The following is a 23,969-nucleotide window of genomic DNA, read 5'->3' as shown; positions in this document are numbered from 1 at the left end:
AGTTTGAAAAAACACTGTACAACCAAATGTTTTAAGAGGGGGATTCTAAAATAGTCGGGTGTGAGGATAATGATGGAGAAGACCTTGTAGTGGGGTTTGAAACTTAAGGACTCTAGAAGGTAAACGGTTAAGACAGCTTATTCCCCAAAAACAGCTTGGAACATTGTTTGTGAACAATAAAGCTCTGGCTACTTCTAAGAGGTGTCTATTTTTACGTTCATCTATTCCATTTTGTTGTGATGTACCTACATATGTGGTTTGGTGTACAATTCCATTTCAACGAAGTATGTTCCCAGAATGGAGTGAAAATATTCAAGCCCATTGTCAATATGAAGGATTTGAATCTGAGCTTGGAATTGTGTTTTTACCATTTTATGAAGGACTTGGAATATTTCTTTAGCATCGGATTTTTCTTTCAATAAGAACACCCAACACAATCTAGTGTGGTCATCTATGAAGGTAATGAACCACCTAGCTCCGGTTATATTTTTAATTCTTATGGGACCCCAAATATCACTGTGAATCATGTAAAATGGCTTTTGAAGTTTGATACGGGCGTGGCAAATAAGTGGATCGTGTGTGTTTCGCCAATTGACGGATTTCACAACGAAACAAATGGGCATCTTTATTTTTGAAAAGTGAGGAAAACAAGATTCTTAAATATAAAAAACTAGGATAACCTAGCCTCTTATACCATAACATTATTTTGTCTAAATCAGAATCAATACTAGAAATAGAAAAAGATTCATCCCTAAAGGTTTCGACTTGTCTTCTCTCATTAGAGTTGTGATCCTTCAGATAGTACAACCTATTTTCTTCGTTAGCACAACCAATCGTCTTCCCCCGAAAGTAAATCTTGAAATTCACGAATAGAGGGGGCAAAGTTAGCTTTACAATTCAATTCCTTTGTTAATTTGCTAATAGAAATTAGGTTGCATGATAAATTAGGAACATGTAAAACAGAATGAAGAGTAATCCCTAGTGATATAATAACAGTTCCTTTACCAGCAGATGATGAAAGAGATCTATTATCAACACAAATTTTTAAAGATGCTGAACACGGGTTGAAGTAGAAAAGCATCCATGGTTTCCAGTCATATGGTCGAAGGCTCCAGAATCAATAATTTAAATATCATTAGTTGTTGACTTGGTAGTCAAAGCACAAGAAAACTAAATTTTTTTTAGCAAAAGAACAAGACTGATTGGTGCTAGGCTGAACATTTAGTTTTGTTTGAGTAAATAGCTGACGCAGCTCAACAATCTGCTCAGGACTAAATAAAGATTTTAGCTACTCTTTCATCTCCTTAGCAACTATTTGAAAAACTCTTTTATTGCCTTGTCTTCTGGGTTCTCTTGGTCATGATTTGATCGTTAACAATGATCACACAACATCCATTTTTCTCCAGTTCGTAGTTCACTGCTTGCTCCTCTGTAATCACTTATGTTTATCCTTTGCCCATTCAAGGACTGTCTTCGATGATCTTTGTTTGTTGTAGTGATCTTATGAGTTGCTAGATCCAAGTTCTGTAAGGTTGTCATGGCTGGTTGTTGGAAAGAGTTTTTGAGCATAACCCTCTTCCTACTCTCCTCTCTTCGAACCTCAGTAAAAGCCTCCTGCATTCCTGGCAATGGCTTGGTTCCTAGAATACGTCAACAAACCTCATCTAGGTCCTTATTCAGGCCATGGATAAAGTCGAACATCCTCTACTAATCTCGTCGTTGTGGATTTTTAAGAGCACAATCGAGGCAAGACCATTTTATATCATCAAACAGATCAAGTTCTTGCCATAACCCAATAAGAGTATTGTAGTAATCGGTCACTGAGGAATCTCCTTGCATCTTATCTTTGAGGACCGACTGCAGTTCAAATAACTGTGAAGCATTATTAAGATCTGCGTACATGGTTGCTTCCATGTCCCACACTTCTTTAGCTATTTTGTATGGAAGATAATTTCTATGAAATTAATCGGCCATGCAGTCACAATGGAATTTTCAGCCTCCCACTAAGGATACCCAAGGTCCATTTCAACTGGCTTCCAATGTCTCCAATAATGTATCCCATACGGCCTTTACCACGAATGACCAGAAGAATCGACTGGGACCAATTAGCCGTTGTTTGTTTTTCATTATTTTTTCACTAAAATAAAAAATATGATCGTTATCCATCACGTCAAGCCATCAAATTTGAATTTCTATTTCTAGTGTGGGCTCATAACGACTATATTTTTCATTCCCATTTTTACAAAAATGGGAAACAAACGCTTCCTAAATATTTGGTTCCATTTAATTTGTGTTGGGTGATTTGGAGAGTGTGAGAATCGGCCAAGGAGGTAGGAATAAGGAAGGAAGTTATTTATTGAGTAGACAAGGGTTAAGTAGAATCGATGGATACCTCACAGGTTCCACCATGAGTAGCACATGTCATGGCTGTTTTTTTTCAATTAGGGTCAGAGATAGAAGAGTTCATGTTCTGATATCGCTTGGAATTGAAAGATTCTAAAAGATATATTATTGATTGATTATGCCTCTATTTAAAGAGAGGTTTATAAAAGTAATAAACCAAAAAAAGTATCACAACAAATACTAGAAAATTGGGATATTTAAATACAAATTTAAATAACAAATTAATCTTGATCCTGTTCGTAGAAAATGGAGACAAGATTATAGAAAATACAGAAAAATTATTCTTCAACATGAATAGTATGGTGCAATGCTATTCATTTTGCACAATTTTATACCAAATGGTACAAAGTCACATTTATCATTTTCTTCTATTTGCCAAACTAATTGATAAAGGGCATTATTATAATAAAATAAAATAAAATTAACAGTGCAAAAATAAATATAAAATATTTATTAATAAATTTAATATTTTTTTTAATCGAACATATTTATTTATTTAGTAATTTATATAATTGTAAAATAAATAAAGAAATAATTTTCAAATAAATAAATTGTTGAGAATAAAAAAAGAGAAGAAAATAATTAAACATTGCTTGCTTGATGTAATATTTGAAGATAATTTTTAGTTTGGTGTAAAATATTAAAATAGTGCAAAATTTATCTCAAATTTTGGTTCAAGATTGGAGATAGCCTAAAATGACATAATTCGAAAGTTTGGTGAGCAAGAGAAAATTTTTATTTTAATATTCTGGTGGACATTCTTGCATGCAATTAGACATGCTTTTTGAGTATTTCAAGAATTTTTATAGCGGTATAATCTCTCTCTCTAATGACGTAGCCACTGTATTTTTGCATGAAATTCGTTCAGAATCAACGACAATTAATCGATCAATTATCTCCTCTGAGGTCTGAGCTGACTCACCCTCTCGCTCATCGCACATTTGCGTTTTCATCACCGCTTTTCATTTTATTTTCTTCTTTAATAATCGTTCCATGGATCTCTATTTCTTGCTTTTTTCATGCCAATAGATAAATTTGCACCTTCATTTTTATTTTTCTTGTCAATAACCAAGTCTTGACTAAATGCCCTAATATTTTTACCCATTGCGCCCCTTTATGTTGCAATATTTTTGGGATATTTAGCAATTTAATTCGTGATATTATTACGCAAATTAATTGAATATCAGTAATTTTTGTTTCATTTAGGGCCTTCAATTAATTAAAAGAACTTTAATACGCTGATAATATCACAATTTCGAACAAAGTTTAAAGGTTTGTTCAAGGTGGGCTTGATCAGATTTTGAAGCTTGATTAATTGTGGCTACATTGCGTTGAATTCGATTAATAAGGGCATATGTTGATGGTGAAATTCAAAAAGGATAGTATTTACGGTAGGCAAATATAGCATTTGATGGGGAATAATTGCGTAGGTCCCAATGTGGGGAAAAATGGCTTCTTGCAATCTGTCACCACTGCAGTCTGGAAAACTAACCAGGAGCAAGAAGGAAATAGTAGCAACGAGCATAATTTAGAGGGTAAAGGTTCTGGTTCAACCATCGCGCCTACACAGCCAATAATTGCCGGTGAGCAGGCCAAACCAGGAGAACCCCAGAAGCCTGAAGGGAAGGAAGCAGGGCATGGTAACAAACCGAATCACTTCAAGAGAGTATCAAGTGTAGGCCTACAAGTTGAATCAGTTTTACAGCGAAAAACGGGGAATATGAAGGAGATATATTCGCTGGGAGGGAAATTAGGACAAGGGCAATTTGGAACAACATTATTATGTGTGGAGAAAGAAACTGGAAAAGAGTTTGCATGCAAATCAATTGCTAAGAGGAAATTGATTAGTGAGGAGGATGTGGAGGACGTAAGGAGAGAGATTCAGATAATGCACCACTTAGCAGGACACCCGAATGTGATATCCATTGTGGGAGCTTACGAAGATGCAGTTGCAGTTCACGTCATAATGGAGCTCTGTGCAGGTGGGGAGCTTTTCGATAGGATCTTACACGGAAAGGAAGGCTGCTGAGCTTGCTCGGATAATAGTTGGTGTTGTAGAAGCGTGTCATTCCTTAGGGGTATGCATAGAGACTTGAAACCAGAGAATTCTTGAAACCAGAGAATTTCCTTTTCGTTAATGAGCAAGAAGAGTCACCACTTAAGACCATTGATTTTGGCCTCTCAATGTTCTTCAAGCCAGGTACTCATCTACAAGATTTTCGTTTAGCCTTTATTTAACTATATTGAAAATGATTAAAGAAATGGAAGTTAGAAGTATTCACTGTGAAGTGTTCTCATAACATGGATTTTAATTCTCCGTGCTAGTCCATTTGTATGAATTACTGCACAGATAACCTCCAGAAAGTATGAGGTAAATTTAGGTTGCAATAAAGCTGTGATTATGTCTATGTAGTTTGAGGGTTAACTAGGAATGCCACTCTACCTCTCCAAGTGAGCTCATTACAGAGTATGTGAGGATGTCACCAGAAAAACTCTTCCGGCTTTTTATTAGACAATATTAAGAAATAAAAAATCTAAAATCTTGTTCATTATAATGCTGAGTCCTATTCAACCCTACATCCCAAACATGCTCTTGTAGTCTAGCAAGTTATGGTTTAAAGACTACTTAGTGTTTGTCATGTCTATTTGATCAACCTACTCAGTTTATCTATTTAAGGATGCTTTAATTTGAAAAGCAAAGACACATCTCTTCTGTTAGGTTGGTATTGCACAACTACATTTTCTCTAATGCACTCATAAGTGAGATGACAATTATTTTCCTGCCATGCACACTAACAATTCTGGTGCAGCAAGAAAGTGCTGATCAATGTTTACCCTCTTTGGGATTATCTCGAACAACTATTAATGAGGTTGTGCCCTTTCATATTTGTTTTAGAATGCCTCGACATATTTTTAACTGATGAAACCAACAGAATAACCACTATTATGACATATACAGGTGAAGAAGACTGTATTCCATAGAACTCTTCTATTAACTCTCATAGGTCAAAGAAGTACCCTAAACCTTTTTTATGCATCTTGTCCTTGGTTGGGGCCTTTTTTCTCTATGCTCTGTTACACCGTTGTCTTTTATTTTGATTTATCAGCAAATGAATTTCAAATCTTCATTTGAAGAAAGTAATATTTTCCAGTTGTTAAATCAATTTGAGTTGTATATTTGGCTTTGGGAAGTAGAAGTAGCTGTAGCTGTAGCAGTAGCAGAAATATTGCTTTCTCTCTATACATTTATATACTCAATGAATAGCTGTTAAAAAATTGTTATCCTATAACTTTGATTTAAGAGAGATTATGATTTTTCATACTTTGAAGATAACTTTATACCTCTGATTCCATAGAGTGGTTCTTTATTCCTTTTTTCCCACACTGCTGATATTTGCAAGGCAGGGATAGGATATTGCATACTATTTCGTGGTGAACATGTCAAAATCTTATTACCTGGTTACATGAGCTATTCATGGTTCCATATTCTCTACATCATATGTATGACCAGCTAAGAATTTGGCCTCTAGAGCACCAGAGAAAGGCCTGTTGATAATCACTGGAGCGATGCAATGTTGTTGTAGTCTTTCTTTGGGTTCGCTTTTAGGTCATTTTTCCCATTAAGGTTGAGATATAAGTAAAGCCTAGGGAGGTTTGGCAATGGGAAGAATGCTGTCCTGGCTCATAACCAAGTTCAGGGTGATGGTATATTGTCGTGGGACAAGCTTTTACATTTCCTAGACGTGCAACATTGCTCACAGTCACAGGCTGAGAGGTAAATGAAACAAGTTGAACCCGCAATATTAGGTGCAACCATATAACAAACTAATGTTAAAAAATGCGGAATCAGGTAGAGATGTTTTACAACTGTGAGACTAGGCATAAACCTTAACACAAACCACTAAAATTGAAAAATATAAATCCATAGTAAAAACCAATTTACAAAATTAAATTAACTTGCAAACAAACATAAAATTGATCTATAAAGTAACTAATAATAAATCATGAAATTAGTAACAATTATTTAATCTACGACTATAAATGGAAAAATCTTAAAAGTTTCCCATCATCTTCCTCTTTACTAATAAATTCTTCCCATTATTTTTCTACTTGTTATTGAGAAGGTACAACTTCATTTTGGAGAGGATTTTATTTCTGGAAATGAAACCAGTTCTGTCTGAAGTGTAAAAATCTTCTCAAATTTTATTCATGCTGGTCAGTGCTTGAGCTGAGACAATTGTTGTACAATGATAGTTTAAGTTATGCTCATCATGTTCTTAGATTTGTCGGGCATATAGTTTCAACCATCGTGTCCAAAGTTGATCATGCACTTCGCATTATCTTAGAGATATTTAGATAGTAAATTTATAAATTTCTATTTATTGAAGAAAAGTGATTTATGTTTTTGGTTATCCTACATGCCATGATATCATGTATACAAGTTGCTGATTCAAAGGACCTGAAGCCGATCTGCTAGAGCCACAGGCACTCCTATGTTTTTGACCATCGTCCAATGACGATATGTAAAATCTTTCGCTGTGCCTGTACACGTCTCTCAAAACTTTGGAAGCATGACATTGTTTAAAATTATGATTTTTTTTTGTGTCAGATAAGTGGGAAAGCAAAGTACAAGTTTTTGGTACTGGCAATCTGCCTGCCAAATTTTTCACGGTTTCACATCTTTGAGTCAAAAGGTTCCGGAATATGGTTGGAGCCATCCTAAGCTTTGTTCTGCTTCTGATTAGGTAGTACTCAATGTTGAATCAATTTTTCTATCCTTCATATTTTTGCGTTGTGAGGGGTTGCATGCATTTTTATTAAATAGTATCCATGTCCTTGCATCATTGTTTTAGCGGATTCATGATTCTTTTCTGACTGTTAGAGGTAGCTTGCCTTTTGTGTCTATATCTCCTTGTGTGGTAAATCACTTTTTCTTATGCCAAATCAAGTGCTAATACTTCCTCTTCTCAGGTGACACATTCAACAACGTGGTTGGAAGCCCTTATTATGTAGCTCCAGAGGTATTAAAGAATCACTATGGTAAAGAATGTGATGTTTGGAGTGCTGGAGTCATTATTTACATTTTGCTAAGTGGAGTGCCTCCATTTTGGGACGGTGAGCATTTATTTTGATTTTTGTTGTTATCTTGCCACTTGAATCTACTCATTTAGGCCCCTATTTTCTTTCATGCGTTTTGGATCAGAAACGGAACAAGGATATTTGAACAGGTTTTGAGAGGAGAACTTGATTTTGTATCAGAGCCTTGGCCTAGTATATCTGATAGTGCAAAAGATCTTGTCAGAAGAATGCTTGTTCGAGATTCTAAAAAATGGCACATCAAGTTCTTTGTGAGTATCCTATTTACCAAACCAATTCTTTTAAGTCTCGGGAGCCAGCCACGCTCTTTTGGCAAGTTGTTATGCATTAATAACATGCTTGATAAAGTAGATTAGACAGTATTGAACTGTATGTAAGAAGAAAAAGAAACTTCAATCTTGTTTATTTTGTTGTCCATTACAATCTAATGTCACATACCGAACATGCACTATATTTGGTAAATGAGAAGTGATTCTTCATCCACCATCCACTAATATAATTTGATGTGCTATGGACAAATGACGATTCATTTTTGGAGCATATACAGTACATCAAATTGCTTTGTTTTGCTGCAGAATTTCAGAACATCAATGTTTCTTCGACTTCCAGTAGAACTAACGCATCTTTTGTTGGATCGGTACACTCACACTGAAAATTAGGAACTTTTTAATCAAGTGTAGAAAGGAAATAATGCTCGTGCCTTTTGATGACAGCTGCAAGGGATAGCATATGTTAGGTGATACTATTCGAACGTGGTATTGCTGGGTCCAATGAAAGATTATTTTTTTCCTTGCAATCGTACATAAATTAGTGTATATATGTCAAGTTGGGAATTTTTGCAAGTTAGTGATTTGGAGCTTCTTTTACAACCTTATAAAATGATTATTTCTCAAATATTTGAGAAACGCAGTTGTAAAATTGTTGCAACTCATTTTGTTGGTCTTTGTCCGTTTTGTGACATTTAAAAACTCAGGAAATAAATTACAACCTGCTGATCTCTTCTAGGGTAAACAGTAGGGAGTTAGGAGTGGCTCAAAAGTTCTTTTCCAGATGGCGAAGATGAAAAAATCCATGAAAATTTGTTTAAGAGGTGATCAGAAGTCAAGTTTTAAAAAATATTAAAGCAGTCACGGAGCTTAAAATTTTCCGAAGGGAAAAGCACACACTAGAATTGGAGATCGCATAAATTTCAACCCACAATTATTTCCCTAATCAACTCGAGTATGAGGTGGTCTATACATGACACAAGTAATCACGTTGTTATTAGTGTATATGTCCTGTTTTATAACTAAATAACTAAGTATAGAGGACTAAAGAGATGCAGGCAGTAAAGAGACGGTTGTTAAGTAAAATTGAGCTAATAGCCGGTAGCAGAGTCTATAGAGCTTAAGACCATATGTGAATCTATAGTTTTATTTTATACAGCTTTGGTAAAAAAAATTCAATTCCCAATTGCACAAAATTTGCGGCTGTTTATGTTCTTCTGGAATCTTTTAGTGTCGCACATCTGAATGACATCTATTGCCATAATGTGTGTAGGCCACCCATGGGTCCAAGTTGATGGCGTTGCTCCCAATAAACCTCTTGATTCTGCTGTGCTAACTCGTTTGAAGCAGTTTTCTGCCATGGATAGACTAAAAAAGATAGCCGTTAGAGTAAGATAATTCAGCCCTTCAAACTTTTCGCTATGTATTTCTTGGCAAAACAGCAATCAGTTACTTATTTTAAAGTAAATACTGCTTACCCTTAAAAATGAGTAATCTTTTTTTTATTATTATTTATAAGGGTGAAAAATATAAATGCTGGGTTCATTTTATTAATGCAAGAATTTTACTAATTTCATTTCACCATGCTGTGTTGGAGAATACAGTTTTATATGCAAGAGCAAGGAGCAATTTTGTTTCTCGATTAAAGAGCTCCTTTACTATCTGATAGTAATTTGTATCAATCTTAGTGGACCAAATCCCATCAATTGAGTCACTATTTCAAGAAATACGAGACATCTAAGTCATACACGTATATAAATCTATTCATCGATAAAAGAAAGCGTCTTAAGATATATAAATGAAGTACATGTGGCTCTTTTTGACAACTTAAATTTTTAGATGCGACAAGAAGCAAAGGTCCTAGGTTCTATTTTCAGTGTCATCCATTTAATGAAATTGTGTACATGTAAAGCTTTGATGGGAAACATGAACCTCGCATACATGTGGTGGGACGTGTTGAAACAAGATTTAATTGATATGTATGTGGCTCTCTCTAACAATTTAAATTTGGTCAACTGGATGAACGAAGAGAAAAATTGTGAACTGGATCGGCGGAATTGCCACATGAAATGTATCTCAATTTTAAAAAGGAATAGCCCACTTGTGTTTCATTTTACTCCTTTCTTTTTTGACTATATGAAATCCACACTTTGACACCTAAGATTCCGTAACGAGTAGATACTTCCGCAGGAGCATAATCTATTTTCTGGTTAAATACATTACGAGATGTTTTTCCATACTTTCCGCATTCAGTTCTAGCTATTTCTGCACCTTCTGATCGAAAAGAATGTCGTTCCTGGGCCTATAAGACTGCTGATTTGCTTTATTTCTGCTCTTCTCTGTTTAGGGGGAATTTGATAGGATAGAGATCGGTCTTCATGAAACTTTTATTTTTAATTTGGATATAGCTTTAAGAAACCTTTTCCTTGACATTTATAAGAAAGTGAAAAGCAGAAGCATGTTGTCTTGTTGTATAACATATTTTCGTGTGTAGTGCTAGTATATTGGGCATTATATCCTAGTCTTACCATCTCTATTTCCTATACATAGGTTATTGCCGAATGTCTTTCTGAGGAGGAAATTGCAGGACTTAAAAAAAAATGTTTAAAATGATAGACGTGGATAATAGTGGACAAATCACCTTGGAAGAGCTGAAAAATGGTTTGGAAAGAGTGGGCTCCGATCTCAAGGATTCAGAAATAACCAGTCTGATGCAAGCTGTAAGTGCAAAATGGTTAACCTCTTAAGACCTTTTTTCTCTTATTATTCGCAAATTAGTTACATAACAAAAGTCCCGTGAAATTTAACTGGAATACCCATTACTTTCTATCTCATAGTTATTCATAAAGCTATCATTTATGTTAAAATTAGTACCGCAGGAAATGAGCGTGTAGATAATTAGCAAAATTGCTATATATAATGAGCAAAATCATGTTAAAGAATCGTCCATCTCACCCCGTACCCTCGATATAGGGTTGCATTGGACCACCTCTCATTTGGTTAGTGAAATTGACTCCCAGAACCTCATTTTAGACATCGATAAAATTGGCTTCGGTAGAATTTTTCAAGGCAGGACAAGCTCCTCAATTGAGCAATTTAATTGATACTTGAAGTTTAGGTACGTGTTTATCTATAATATATTAAATATCAAATCAAGGATTTTTTTTAACGATTTTAACCCTACTACAATCCAATTATTTCAATAACACTTTTCTTTTTTCGAAGCTCTACAATTGAGCAATTTAATTGATACTTGAAGTCTAAGTACATGTTTATCTATAATATATTAAATATCAAATCAAGGGAGAATCATTTTTTGAATGATTTTAACCCTACTACAATTCAATTATTTCAATAACACCTTTCTTTTTCAATATGTAATAAATACTACAAAATCTTTGTCATATATGAATTTCATATTATGAATTATCAATTAATTAATATTAACATTAATCTAGACTCATAGAATCTTGATCTATATGAATATAGAGTTATTATAGATAAATTTATTTCTATTAATGTATTTAAAAATTTTAATGGGTGTTGAAATTCATGCATTAGCAATTAATTCTTATGTATCAAATGTAATATAAAAAAATTACTCATTTATAGTATTCTATTATTACAAAAATTTGAATTATAGAAGTTGAGTTTTAATAGTAAAATTTTTTCCTTTAAATTTTTATCCTAAATTTTATTTTCTTTAGTTTGTTTGAAACTCATCAAATACACCCAACAAATTAGTATATCAAAATATTACTTATACAGCACTTATAAAATATTTCAGAATAACGTGTAATGCATGTTCAACTCTGACTAGTCATTAAAAGTGTGGGATGTGCTAAATGAGGAATGACGAGATCAAGAAGATTGGTTTTCCTGAATGTTTCAACACCTTTGCTTTCTTCACCGGTAAAGCTTAGGTTACATGGCATTTACATGGATTTAGTATTGGAACCAAATAGTTTTTCAATAATCAAACAATGGACTATACCTTGAACCTTGCGATATTCATAAACTAACATAACCTAGACGATTATCAATGACATTAGATCCTCTTCATACTTGATAAGAATCGCGTTTTTTTTAAAATTGAATGCTATACTCATTAAAAATCTTTTTTGATAATACAGGCTGATGTTGATAACAATGGAACCATAGACTACAAGGAGTTTGTAGCAGCAATGCTCCACCTAAATAAAGTTTAAAAAGAGGATCACGTGTTCGCAGCCTTTTCATAGTTCGACCAAGATGGAAGTGGATACATCACCTATGATGAGCTTCAATAGGTTTGCGAGAAATTTGGTGTCGGAGATGTTCAACTAGAAGAATTCATCCGTGAAGTGGATCAAGATAACGTATACTCTTGATCTTTTTTCCTTAGCATTTTTGAGCTTGTTTGCATAGCTACTTACGGATAACATTACTAGAAATGTAGTGGAAAAATCCTGTCTCAAACTTTTTTCCCTCTCCAGGATGGTCAAATTGATTACAGTGAATTTGTGGCAATGATGCAAGACATTGGTTTTGGAATAAAGGGGTTGTCAAAAAGTTGAAGGATGGGGCCAAGAAATGCTCTTAAGCCTGATCATCACTGAAAATATCTCGTCAATTGCTGAGTATTAATAGAAAAAGAAATTTTTTGTGCTTTTCTATTGTAAGTGCTTTTCGATTGTAAAGAAAAGATTAGTGAAGATCCAGACATGTATAGTGAGTTTTCTTGTCCCTCTTAGTGTGTTCATTTTGTATCTGTTGTATGGTTATTGGTTTGTTCTTAGTTTTGAAAATTGGGTTATAATTCTATAAATTCTTTTTCAATTATTTTACTTATCTTTTCCATCCATTTTGAGTGATCGTTTTAACTTGAAATAATTACGACTTAAACATCCGTTTGACATTGTCATAATATAACTTGTGATTATAATAACTTGATCATTTAATAATACAGAATATCTAATTTAGGCATGTAAGCCGATACCAATAAACCTCATGCTAAGTTTAGATGTCGTCTCTTTTCGCCCAGTAAGATATTATTCATAAAATATGACAAATTACTTAGCCCTTGTTTGAGCCACATTATTTTCTTTAGAATGATTTTTTGAATAGTGTATTGATGGGAAATATTTGGTTAAAAAATAAAGAAAAATTTTGAATTTACGTGTAAAATTACTTTATTGAAGAATATGTTATTGAAATTATGTCAAATCACTGTTTAAGAACATATTTTTAAAAAAAAATTTGACTTGAACATGCCCTTAATATGCCCCCATCATATCATAAGCAGTTTGTGCTTCTTGTACAAACATGTAATTAAGCTGAACCAGTAGGATATATTTCATCCGACCAATATAGAAATATGAAAATATACAAATATCTTATCTTCCAGCTGGGTTATTCCCGAATTGGGACGTCGAGTTCCACTTGAACCCTTTTTATTTGCCTAGATAATACAAAGAAAAAGTGTCATTTCAATCGCTCTCAATAGACAAATATCTTATGTACCACCAATAGTTATATTTAACTGAATTCTGACCATTCTCCATTTTTTTTTTCAAAAAATATATTTTGAAATAGTGTTATGATGGAGAATGTGTGATTTAAACTCTTGTTTGATCCCCATTTTGGAGAAAGTAATGCATTTTGAATAGTAGTTTGATGGAGAATGTGCGGTTAAAAATTTAAAAAAAATTTTGAATTTACGTGTAATATTATTTTATTGAAAAATGTGTGGTTAGAAATGAGTTTTGAAAAAATGAATTTTTAGAAAAATGTGAATCAAACAAGGGCTAAAAATGAGGAAATTTTTTTGAATTTACGTTTAATTTGTTTTTATTGAAAAATATGATTGAAATAAAGTCAAATCGCTCGTAAAGAAATGTATTTTGATAAAAAAAAAAAAAAAAAATGATGCTGCATTGAATAACAGCACTCAAAAAGCGCCAAGGAAATTGGATCCAATGCCCAATTCCCAATAATTTCAGTTTTATCAACTCAGCGAAATTGAAGATATTCCAAACAATCTGTTCAATGCTACGGTTTGGTACCGTTATTCCCATTTCTTCATATTCCTCCATCACTTGTTCTTGCATCAACAATCATCCCCACCATCCCACCTCTCTCTCTACTAGTGTGGTACGAGAGCCCTATCTCCCTCTCTCCACATTTACATACATGTATGCATATACTATAGTTGTTTTGTGGGCTGGACACGTGTATACATGTGGGATCGAATCTTTTCATTGGGAGAACTTGATTTGTGTTTGTTATTGGAATAAAATTGAGTTCTTTTAGTGGGTTAGTTGTCTGGAATCAGATGAATTTGGATTGAATGCAATCGAAATGTTATGGGTTTTTAATTTTGTTCTCCATTTAGTATTAGTTGTGTGATAGAAGTTGAAGATTGCTCTCTGTTATTTCATTTCCCGGGTACCTTCATCTCTCTCTCTTAAATAATTTGTTGGTTTAGCATATGAAGTCGCTTGATTAGTTGTTTACGAATTGATAACTAAAATAAAGATCAATTTTTTTTCTGGCATTTTTAGCTGTTTCTAGAACATGAACGAGATGGTACTGTGTTTTTGGGACGAATCTAATGGAATTTGGAAAATTATTTTTTGATCCATACGGATTTCTCTAATCTCGATCCTTATGCCTGGCTCAAAGTATAGAGCAATAATTATCCTGGAACGAGTTACTGTGAATTTGCATTTTTCCTTTTGATTAGAAGCAAGATAGAATTTATTATCTATATAGCAAAATTGTGTTGAAAGCACGAGAATAGACAGCACTGATGACATAGTGAATTGTGATGTGCGTGTACTCTGCATCATTTATTTGATAATTGGAAATGTTGAGACAGATATTATCACAAAAACCAAAAGTTGTCTCTTTGTATATATCCCAAGTTTCTAAGAAGGATAGGAAGTTGGAGAAGATGAAGGACAAAATGTCTCAAGTCGTAGATGTACTCAGTGAATTAAGATATAATGGTCAAGCATTTATATATCTTTGTTGGAAAATATTGCTAATATACAGTAAATATTATTTGATGGATGAGAGGAACCACTAAATAAATTAAGTGAATAATATCTGTTTAGATCATTTATATAGCACCATCCAGTCTTCATGTAAGTCCACTTGCCAGTTGATCTTCTGCTATAGCCTTGATTCCGAGCAAGGAACGTATTTCTTTGATGCTTTTTTTGTGGTCGATTAGTATCTATATTAAATCTGGTAGTGGTAGCTGTGAATATTGAGCTGACACATGTTGGACTATGTTATTTGTTTTGAAGATGCCTTTGTGGGATCTAATCACAAACAACTTTTATTTCCTGGCATTTTGATGTTCAATATTTTATGCTATTATCTCATTTCAAAATTGTAGCTATACGAGATATACTACTCGCTAATCTATATTTGGCTGTGGAACAGCAAGGTCATGTTCACATCCAGATGCCTTTTACTTCTGTGTCACATAACCTATCGAGCTATCATTCTTCTGGGCATCATTTACAATAACATAAATCACTTTATGAGACTTAATTCCTTTTTGCCTAAAAATCAAACTAATGCGCCATAAGCCCCTCTGTTCTTTCTCTTAGTTTATTATTGATAGAACTTACCTAGGAGGAGGGTTGTGTAGTTCAATTAGTAGAAGTTTGAGCACTGGATTCTTTGGTCATATTTAATGTTTTTGCTTTCATGTTCAATTTTAATTGCAGAGTGAAGCTAGTCTTAAGGCAACCATGAATCGGCTTGCTGGTGTTGCGCGCCTAATGATAGTCTCAGATCTTGATCATACAATGGTTAGTTCTTCTTGTTTTTCCTAGTCACTCGAATTGGATTGGACTAATATGAAACTCTCTGTTGTAGGTTGACCATCATGATCTTGATAACCTCGCTCTACTCAGGTTTAACGCTTTGTGGGAGTCCAATTATCGTAATAATTCCTTGTTAGTGTTCTCCACTGGAAGGTCACCTACACTGTACAAAGAATTAAGGAAAGAGAAGCCCTTGTTGGTCCCAGATATCACAATAATGTCTGTGGGAACAGAAATAACATACGGTAACTCTATGATACCAGATGGTGGTTGGATTGAAATTTTAAATCAGAAATGGAACAGGAATGTAGTTTCAGAAGAGACGAAAAAAATTTCTGAACTTACTCTTCAGGTATAGTTATAGAAACTAGTGTCTGGTTGTTGATACATACATATGATTAACACCTTTTCAATACATTAAACTTGTAGACACATGTTGAGTGCACCAAATTTCATGCATCACTACTTTAAGATGATCTTGATAGTACTTTTATGCGATTCAAGATAAAAATACTTTTGCATGTGAACTATCTGTATTTTGTTTACCTTTTGGAGTCATGCAGTCTGAGACAGAGCAACGACCCCACAAAGTAAGCTTCTACATTCAGAAAGACAAGGCAGAGGACATAATGAAAGTTCTTTCTACACGTTTGGAAGAACGCGGGGTATGGTGAAACTTTCTTTCTGCAGTAGAAGTTTGACAAGATCAACAGTGATATATTTGCATAAAACCCAGTTACTTTATGGCTAGTGGAGATGAATGCAAAGCTTTCATCTTCTTGATTATACTTTGTCTTTGCAAGCAGCATTCTGACCTTCTGCTTTGCTGTTGTCAGTTGGATGTCAAAATAATCTACAGTGGAGGAATGGACTTGGATATCCTGCCACAAGGTGCTGGCAAAGGGCAAGCACTTGCTTATCTGCTAAAAAAATTCAAGGCTGAGGGTAATTTGCCTCATAATACACTTGTTTGTGGCGACTCGGGAAATGATGCCGAACTATTTAGCATTCCAGATGTACACGGTGTCATGGTTGGATTTTCACTAATTTTTCATTACAAGTTTATAAAGATTTTTTGGATCTTCTGTTGACAAGTGCTGTGTGAACGTGCTTTACAATTGCAGGTCAGCAATGCTCAGGAAGAATTGTTACAGTGGCATGTTGCTAATGCAAAAGATAATCCAAAAATAATTCATGCAACAGAGAGATGTGCCGCTGGTATTATACAAGCCATTGGTTACTTTAACCTGGGTCCCAGTAAATCTCCTAGAGATGTCACGGATTTATCCGACTCTAAGATGGAGAAATTCGATCCTGCTTATGAAGTTGTGAAATTTTACTTGTTTTATGAGAGATGGAGACGTGCAGAAGTTGAGAATTCTGAGCTTTATTTCGCTAATCTGAAGGCAGTTTGTGTATGTTTGATTTCTTTCTAACTTCTGCAGCTTCTACTTTTATGTGCACACTTAGTAAATGTTTTGGCATATCTGTTTTATAGGAGTGTTGAAATTCAAATTAGGACATTTAAAATGACCCACATTTTATTTTGTAGGTATTTGATTCATGTATTGTTTGTTCATAATAGGCTGCCTGTTTTTATAAGTTTTAAAGCTGATAATTCATTTCATATGTGGTTTTGCTATTGCTAGGCATTACATAAAAAATAAAAAAATAAAAAAAATGAAAATTAGTTGCTACAACTTGACCAGCTTGACTGAGTAAATAGGTTTGTACAAGACAGACACATAAAAAAGTTCTTTTTTATCTGTTTTGCCTCCTCATTTTTATAATTCAACGCATCAATGGAAGCAAGGACAATCAAGACAACAAGAGGATGCTGGTCATGATATGTTTTGGGGTTACCTTTCCCAAGAAAGACATTATTTGATGTGTGAGAAAGACATAATTTTGGAGTGGTACAATTAGGCCTTCCCTTCAGTTGGTCACTGGGAACTGTTGTTTTATGTGATCAACTGCATGAATGCACATTTTGCTTCTAGATTCTTGTTTTCCATCTCTTGAACCCAAGTTCAGAAACTGTCCTGGTTGAGAAAAAAAAAATTGCCATCTGTTTGCCGCAAGACTGGTTCAGGCTCAGGCAGAACTCCCATTAAGGTTTTATTCCCTTGGTCTTAATGTTGGTAATTCATGCTACTTGATTAAACCCTTACAAGTTCGATTACGGTAGGGTTCAATTATAATAGGAGATGTATTCTTCATAAACTTGAAATAATTTTTGAAAATCTAATTATTTGTAGAATCCTTTAGGAACCTTTCTCCACATATTTTACCAACTTGCCTACATTTTAGCATGAGTTGAGCTTATTTTTGTTTTTATTTATTCAAATTCCTTGTTGAGCGTTTTTTATCACTATCTTGCTCTCTCAGTGTCCATCAGGCATTCTTGTCCACCCCTCTGGCATCGAGCAATCTCTTCATGACTGCATAAACTCATTGAGACAATGTTATGGGGACAAACAGGGGAAACAATTTTGGGTTTGGGTGGATCAGGTTTTATTTTCACAGCTTGGTTCGGACTCATGGCTAGTGAATTTCAAGAAGTGGGAGCAATCTGGTGAGCCTCTCTCCTTGTTTTGGTCAACATTATGTTCACTTCCCCTGAAAAGGTCTTTATTTATATTAAATCCTGTATGCGCTGTTGAATACCCACCTATAGCAACACTCGAGGTGTTCAATGGGGTCATCTTACATTCTCTAATCAGATTTGATATTATGATAAAGCACTTATTTTGTGGGAACTTCAACATAGTGCACGATGTAACAGAATAGTATACGATTACATTCATGTTTGAGTTTCAGTCTGATGGGTATATGTAACATTATCCATATCACTGAACTTTTAGATTCTGCTTGTGCTTATGCTTCGAAGGCGAGAAGTCACTTTATGGAAACTAACTACCTATTCTTGTTAATCCTACTTGGTTCCACCTGTTCTTGCAGTTATATGATATTTGTCCATTGTCATTTGAAAATCGGGTATTCACCTACTTATTCAATTTGTTTTCAATTTTAAGTCCTATGTTGCTGGAATTTTTTATATTGTTCCGATACATAACACGCCATAGTTATATCATATTTTTGATTCTACCATCCAGTTTGAATTTGGTAAAAAAAGTTGATGTTTTTTTTTCTCTAGCTTATTTTAACTGTGTGCTGTCTCATAGTGGAACTTCTGTTGAGATGTGGCAGAATGGTAAACCCTCTAGTTAGAATAGAATTTGACTTGCAAGATGTCAACTGAAATAATGCAACATACTTGTCTAGCATGAAAAATGTTCTCGTAGCATAGATGGTTCCACGAACTACTCTAGTTATAATTAGATAATTAACGCCTTATCACGTCCTTGTACTATGCTCAAGGCTCTCGGATGAGTGGCAAGAGCAACTTTTAATTTATTATGAGCCTTGTTTTTTAAGGAACACCAACTTGTGAAAATAACGTTTTTCTTCTGGATTGTCAAGTAATTCAAGCATAAAAGATGCTTCTTTTTCTGCGGGTGCTGACAGCTGACTCTCTCGTGCAGGTGAAGAACGGAAGGGTTGTCTGACGACTGCTGTATTAAGTTCAAAAGTAAGGTTTCTATTTGTAGAGCCGAACTTTCTTCCTTCAAATGAGATCTTTGTTGGTAACACGTTTAAAATTTGCTTCCAGGATGTGACTGTTGCAAAAGGGCTCACTTGGCTTCATGTCCATCAAACATGGTTGAATGAAGCAGGTTCAAGCAATGGAATTTCCTGGTTATTCTAGATCGCACCCTCAGCTCAACACCGGTATTCTACCATCTGATGTGTTTTCTCAGAATAAATGCGAAGTCACAATATAGCTATCATACTTCTTGTACTCCTCCTTACATTGATATTTCATGTATCACTCCCAACTGCACGAGAATGGCTTCATTCTCCATTATATACGATTTTCTTTTAAATTACTAGCAAGATACTCTCTTTAAGATCACTTCACTTTGTATGTCCCGCTTTTGACATATCTGAAGACGGGATCATCGAGCTAATGGTGGATTTTCAAAACAGCCTCAGATAGATTCAATTATATAGTAGATTGAAATGCAAAAGTAGAACAATTCATGGAATTAGTATGCATTATATTAGGGAGATGAGATGAAATTCAAGGGATCATCTTGAACGAAGAATTATTGAATAGCAATGACTACTTGAAGTGTTACATTATAAGTGGAAGGTTTTATTGACATGTTTGGTACGCACGATTCAATATTACCAAATAGTAATAATAAAAAGAAAGATTAAAATCTTGTTTATTATATTGTTCAGTATTGCATACCAAACATTTTATATGACTGAATTAGTGCATCGAGTTGGTCTTTCGAGCAATCTCTTCATGACTGCATAAACTCATTGAGACAATGTTATGGGGACAAACAGGGGAAACAATTTTGGGTTTGGGTGGATCAGGTTTTATTTTCACAGCTTGGTTCGGACTCATGGCTAGTGAATTTCAAGAAGTGGGAGCAATCTGGTGAGCCTCTCTCCTTGTTTTGGTCAACATTATGTTCACTTCCCCTGAAAAGGTCTTTATTTATATTAAATCCTGTATGCGCTGTTGAATACCCACCTATAGCAACACTCGAGGTGTTCAATGGGGTCATCTTACATTCTCTAATCAGATTTGATATTATGATAAAGCACTTATTTTGTGGGAACTTCAACATGGTGCACGATGTAACAGAATAGTATACGATTACATTCATGTTTGAGTTTCAGTCTGATGGGTATATGTAACATTATCCATATCACTGAACTTTTAGATTCTGCTTGTGCTTATGCTTCGAAGGCGAGAAGTCACATTATGGAAACTAACTACCTATTCTTGTTAATCCTACTTGGTTCCACCTGTTCTTGCAGTTATATGATATTTGTCCATTGTCATTTGAAAATCGGGTATTCACCTACTTATTCAATTTGTTTTCAATTTTAAGTCCTATGTTGCTGGAATTTTTTATATTGTTCCGATACATAACACGCCATAGTTATATCATATTTTTGATTCTACCATCCAGTTTGAATTTGGTAAAAAAAGTTGATGTTTTTTTTTCTCTAGCTTATTTTAACTGTGTGCTGTCTCATAGTGGAACTTCTGTTGAGATGTGGCAGAATGGTAAACCCTCTAGTTAGAATAGAATTTGACTTGCAAGATGTCAACTGAAATAATGCAACATACTTGTCTAGCATGAAAAATGTTCTCGTAGCATAGATGGTTCCACGAACTACTCTAGTTATAATTAGATAATTAACGCCTTATCACGTCCTTGTACTATGCTCAAGGCTCTCGGATGAGTGGCAAGAGCAACTTTTAATTTATTATGAGCCTTGTTTTTTAAGGAACACCAACTTGTGAAAATAACGTTTTTCTTCTGGATTGTCAAGTAATTCAAGCATAAAAGATGCTTCTTTTTCTGCGGGTGCTGACAGCTGACTCTCTCGTGCAGGTGAAGAACGGAAGGGTTGTCTGACGACTGCTGTATTAAGTTCAAAAGTAAGGTTTCTATTTGTAGAGCCGAACTTTCTTCCTTCAAATGAGATCTTTGTTGGTAACACGTTTAAAATTTGCTTCCAGGATGTGACTGTTGCAAAAGGGCTCACTTGGCTTCATGTCCATCAAACATGGTTGAATGAAGCAGGTTCAAGCAATGGAATTTCCTGGTTATTCTAGATCGCACCCTCAGCTCAACACCGGTATTCTACCATCTGATGTGTTTTCTCAGAATAAATGCGAAGTCACAATATAGCTATCATACTTCTTGTACTCCTCCTTACATTGATATTTCATGTATCACTCCCAACTGCACGAGAATGGCTTCATTCTCCATTATATACGATTTTCTTTTAAATTACTAGCAAGATACTCTCTTTAAGATCACTTCACTTTGTATGTCCCGCTTTTGACATATCTGAAGACGGGATCATCGAGCTAATGGTGGATTTTCAAAACAGCCTCAGATAGATTCAATTATATAGTAGATTGAAATGCAAAAGTAGAACAATTCATGGAATTAGTATGCATTATATTAGGGAGATGAGATGAAATTCAAGGGATCATCTTGAACGAAGAATTATTGAATAGCAATGACTACTTGAAGTGTTACATTATAAGTGGAAGGTTTTATTGACATGTTTGGTACGCACGATTCAATATTACCAAATAGTAATAATAAAAAGAAAGATTAAAATCTTGTTTATTATATTGTTCAGTATTGCATACCAAACATTTTATATGACTGAATTAGTGCATCGAGTTGGTCTTAAAGGTGAATATATTCAAATACTTGTAACCGCTGCTCTAAAAAGCAAGCATTGACAGCGCCTAGATGTCGCCAATGCTCGATGCGCTGCGGAAACGCGAAGCCAAGTAGCTTGGCGCCTTATTTAACGGTCAACAGCAGTCTTTGACAGCTATACTCGCCTAGGCGTGATTATGCGCACCTAGGCACACATAATTATCTTTTTTTTTTAATATTTTTTTTATTACAATTCTTTTAAAGTTAAGACTTAAATATTAATTTCCTTACTTCGTCGGTTCTAAATTCAAAATAGCCGTTTGAAAAAAGGAAATTTCCCAAAAATATCTATTTATTTACATTTGGAACTTATTTTTTTGTTAAAAACTTTGAAAAAATGTATAAATTTCCTATAAATTTTTTTAGATGTTTGGCGAGTATTATTTTTAATTATTAAACGATTTTTCCACTGATTAAAAATTAAAATAAGAAAACGCATTTTTACGCCTATGTTTTGTCTAAGCGCGCTTAGCCAATAGCTTGGTTTTCATGCATTACGCCTTTTAGAGCACTCTTGTAACCTAAAAATGAATTTAATAAGTTAAAAATAAGTACTAGTAGCACGATCATAATCTACACCATGATCTTTTTGAATCACAACTAAAGGTGAAGCAAGTGAATACCACATGCCCTATGTTGTACCAATTCATGATCATTTCGTCATCTTTTTTCAATTGTCACCTAATCCTCCAATACAGTCAAGAATCGAGAGCCATCCAATGAGTGGATGACCGAATATAGCTTGTTTATAGAAAGAAAATAGGTCGATCGAAGAAAAACAAGGCTCAACAAGCTCTCAACTCCTAGCCAATATATAGTTTTATTTGGGAGATCGAACTACACAAAGAAATATGTTTCTCTCATGTAATTTTGTTCGCAGATTCATTTCTAAGTATAACCAAATCTACGCTGCTCCAACACGTTTTTACACCTCTTTTCAACATTTCCCTCTTAAATGCCCCAAATGTTTCATTTAATGACAAATTTCCCAACTTTCTGAATTTTATTGAATTTTTTTCAAAGATACAATATCTAATTCAAGTATTGAAATTAAATCGACCATCTCCTCAATTTCCAGTAGTCGAACTCCTGAACCTTGAATTTTTAAAGAAAATATTTTTTTTTTCTTTTCAACTTTGTTTCCTCAATATGCAATAGTGTTGTTATTTTCAGAGAAAAAATAATAATAATAAAACAAACAAAGCAATTCAATTTAAACCGCTTGAAATCTAAATGCCAAAAGCCAAAGAAACACGTTTCCAATTAAATTCTAGACAGCAGCAAAAACAGAAATTTGAAAAGAAAAATAAAAGGGCCCAACCGGGTTCGAACCGGTGACCTCTTGATCTGCAGTCAAATGCTCTACCACTGAGCTATGGACCCCCGGTGATGTTTCACCTGAACATAAGTATATCAATTCACTTTTCATTTTTCTATTTATTAAATAGAAATATACTTATTTTTAGAAAAATATAAATATTAATTAGCTTTGAAAATTTTAGACTGACGAATCAATTCCTTTATAAATTTTTCTTGTAAAATATCATAAGCTCCTTAAAAAAAAATAAAAAATAATTACGAAAATAATATTGGTACAATTGGGCATTAGGTTGATTCAATTTTAGCTGAATTGTTTCAAAAATCGAGATTTTCTTTGTGAATTGTTAATTTATTCTACTCAACTATTAATGTTTATGTTGTGAATATTTGATCCAATATAATCAGTTTTCTTAAATCCTAAAATAAAAAATATAAGGATAAAATGGTCAATCGAATGCTTCTCACTCATTTACACTTTTTATATATTATAGATTTTTTGACAAGCAAAAACTTTCGTTTGGCTTAAAATAATAATTAAATGAAACGTAGATTAATTTTGAATCCGCCTTTGGTCTGCATCTTGCGCCCTTTAAAGTATACAATTATGCTATACGTACACAGACGCGTCCTCACAAAAAGGGGGCCCATGCTATTTTCTATTGGGTGTAGGCCCTTCCTCATGTGAGGGGCATGTACCTCGGCATATCAAAACTGGTGTGCAAATATCAAAA

At 34.2% G+C, this 23,969-nt stretch overlaps 1 protein-coding gene, 1 non-coding gene and 1 pseudogene across 4 annotated transcripts; 2 read left to right on the top strand and 1 right to left on the bottom strand.

Moving 5' to 3' along the window:
* The first annotated feature begins 3,203 nt into the window (after positions 1 to 3,203).
* On the top strand, positions 3,204 to 12,592 carry LOC111412306 (annotated as a pseudogene).
* A 1,093-nt stretch (positions 12,593 to 13,685) lies between these two features.
* Positions 13,686 to 21,636, top strand: LOC111412291 (sucrose-phosphatase 2-like). 3 transcript variants are annotated; one of them, XM_023043166.1, is made up of 10 exons: positions 13,686 to 13,898; positions 15,488 to 15,571; positions 15,639 to 15,938; positions 16,150 to 16,251; positions 16,423 to 16,617; positions 16,711 to 17,001; positions 17,975 to 18,017; positions 19,956 to 20,099; positions 21,070 to 21,116; positions 21,198 to 21,636. In XM_023043166.1, the coding sequence occupies exons 1-10, from the start codon at positions 13,794 to 13,796 to the stop codon at positions 21,291 to 21,293; spliced, it is 1,407 nt and encodes a 468-aa protein (XP_022898934.1). In that variant the 5' UTR covers positions 13,686 to 13,793; the 3' UTR covers positions 21,294 to 21,636. The 3 variants fall into 3 exon arrangements, with proteins under 3 accessions (XP_022898934.1, XP_022898925.1, XP_022898943.1); XM_023043157.1 differs by lacking the exons at positions 19,956 to 20,099; positions 21,070 to 21,116; positions 21,198 to 21,636 and adding exons at positions 19,132 to 19,178; positions 19,260 to 19,741 and having other exon boundaries at positions 13,692 to 13,898; positions 17,975 to 18,161; XM_023043175.1 differs by lacking the exons at positions 13,686 to 13,898; positions 19,956 to 20,099; positions 21,070 to 21,116; positions 21,198 to 21,636 and adding exons at positions 13,918 to 14,192; positions 19,132 to 19,178; positions 19,260 to 19,741 and having other exon boundaries at positions 17,975 to 18,161.
* Positions 21,637 to 23,229: 1,593 nt separating this feature from the next.
* On the bottom strand, positions 23,230 to 23,301 carry TRNAC-GCA. The gene has a single exon. It is a non-coding gene; the product is annotated as a tRNA-Cys (tRNA).
* Between the last annotated feature and the right edge of the window lie 668 nt (positions 23,302 to 23,969).

Source organism: Olea europaea, chromosome 2 (assembly GCF_002742605.1).
Source record: "Olea europaea var. sylvestris chromosome 2, O_europaea_v1, whole genome shotgun sequence".
Taxonomy (NCBI): Eukaryota; Viridiplantae; Streptophyta; class Magnoliopsida; order Lamiales; family Oleaceae; genus Olea; species Olea europaea.
Note: the sequence above shows the minus strand (reverse complement) of the source record. Positions and strands in the feature narration are given on the sequence as shown.

Excerpts from the sequence above, each read along its gene's own strand:
- LOC111412291 (XM_023043166.1), top strand. The coding sequence starts at position 13,794 with ATGCTACGGTTTGGTACCGTTATTCCCATTTCTTCATATTCCTCCATC. Across the intron at positions 15,572-15,638 it reads CAGATCTTGATCATACAATG|GTTGACCATCATGATCTTGA; the intron begins GTTAGTTCTTCT and ends TCTCTGTTGTAG. Across the intron at positions 17,002-17,974 it reads CTAATCTGAAGGCAGTTTGT|TGTCCATCAGGCATTCTTGT; the intron begins GTATGTTTGATT and ends TTGCTCTCTCAG.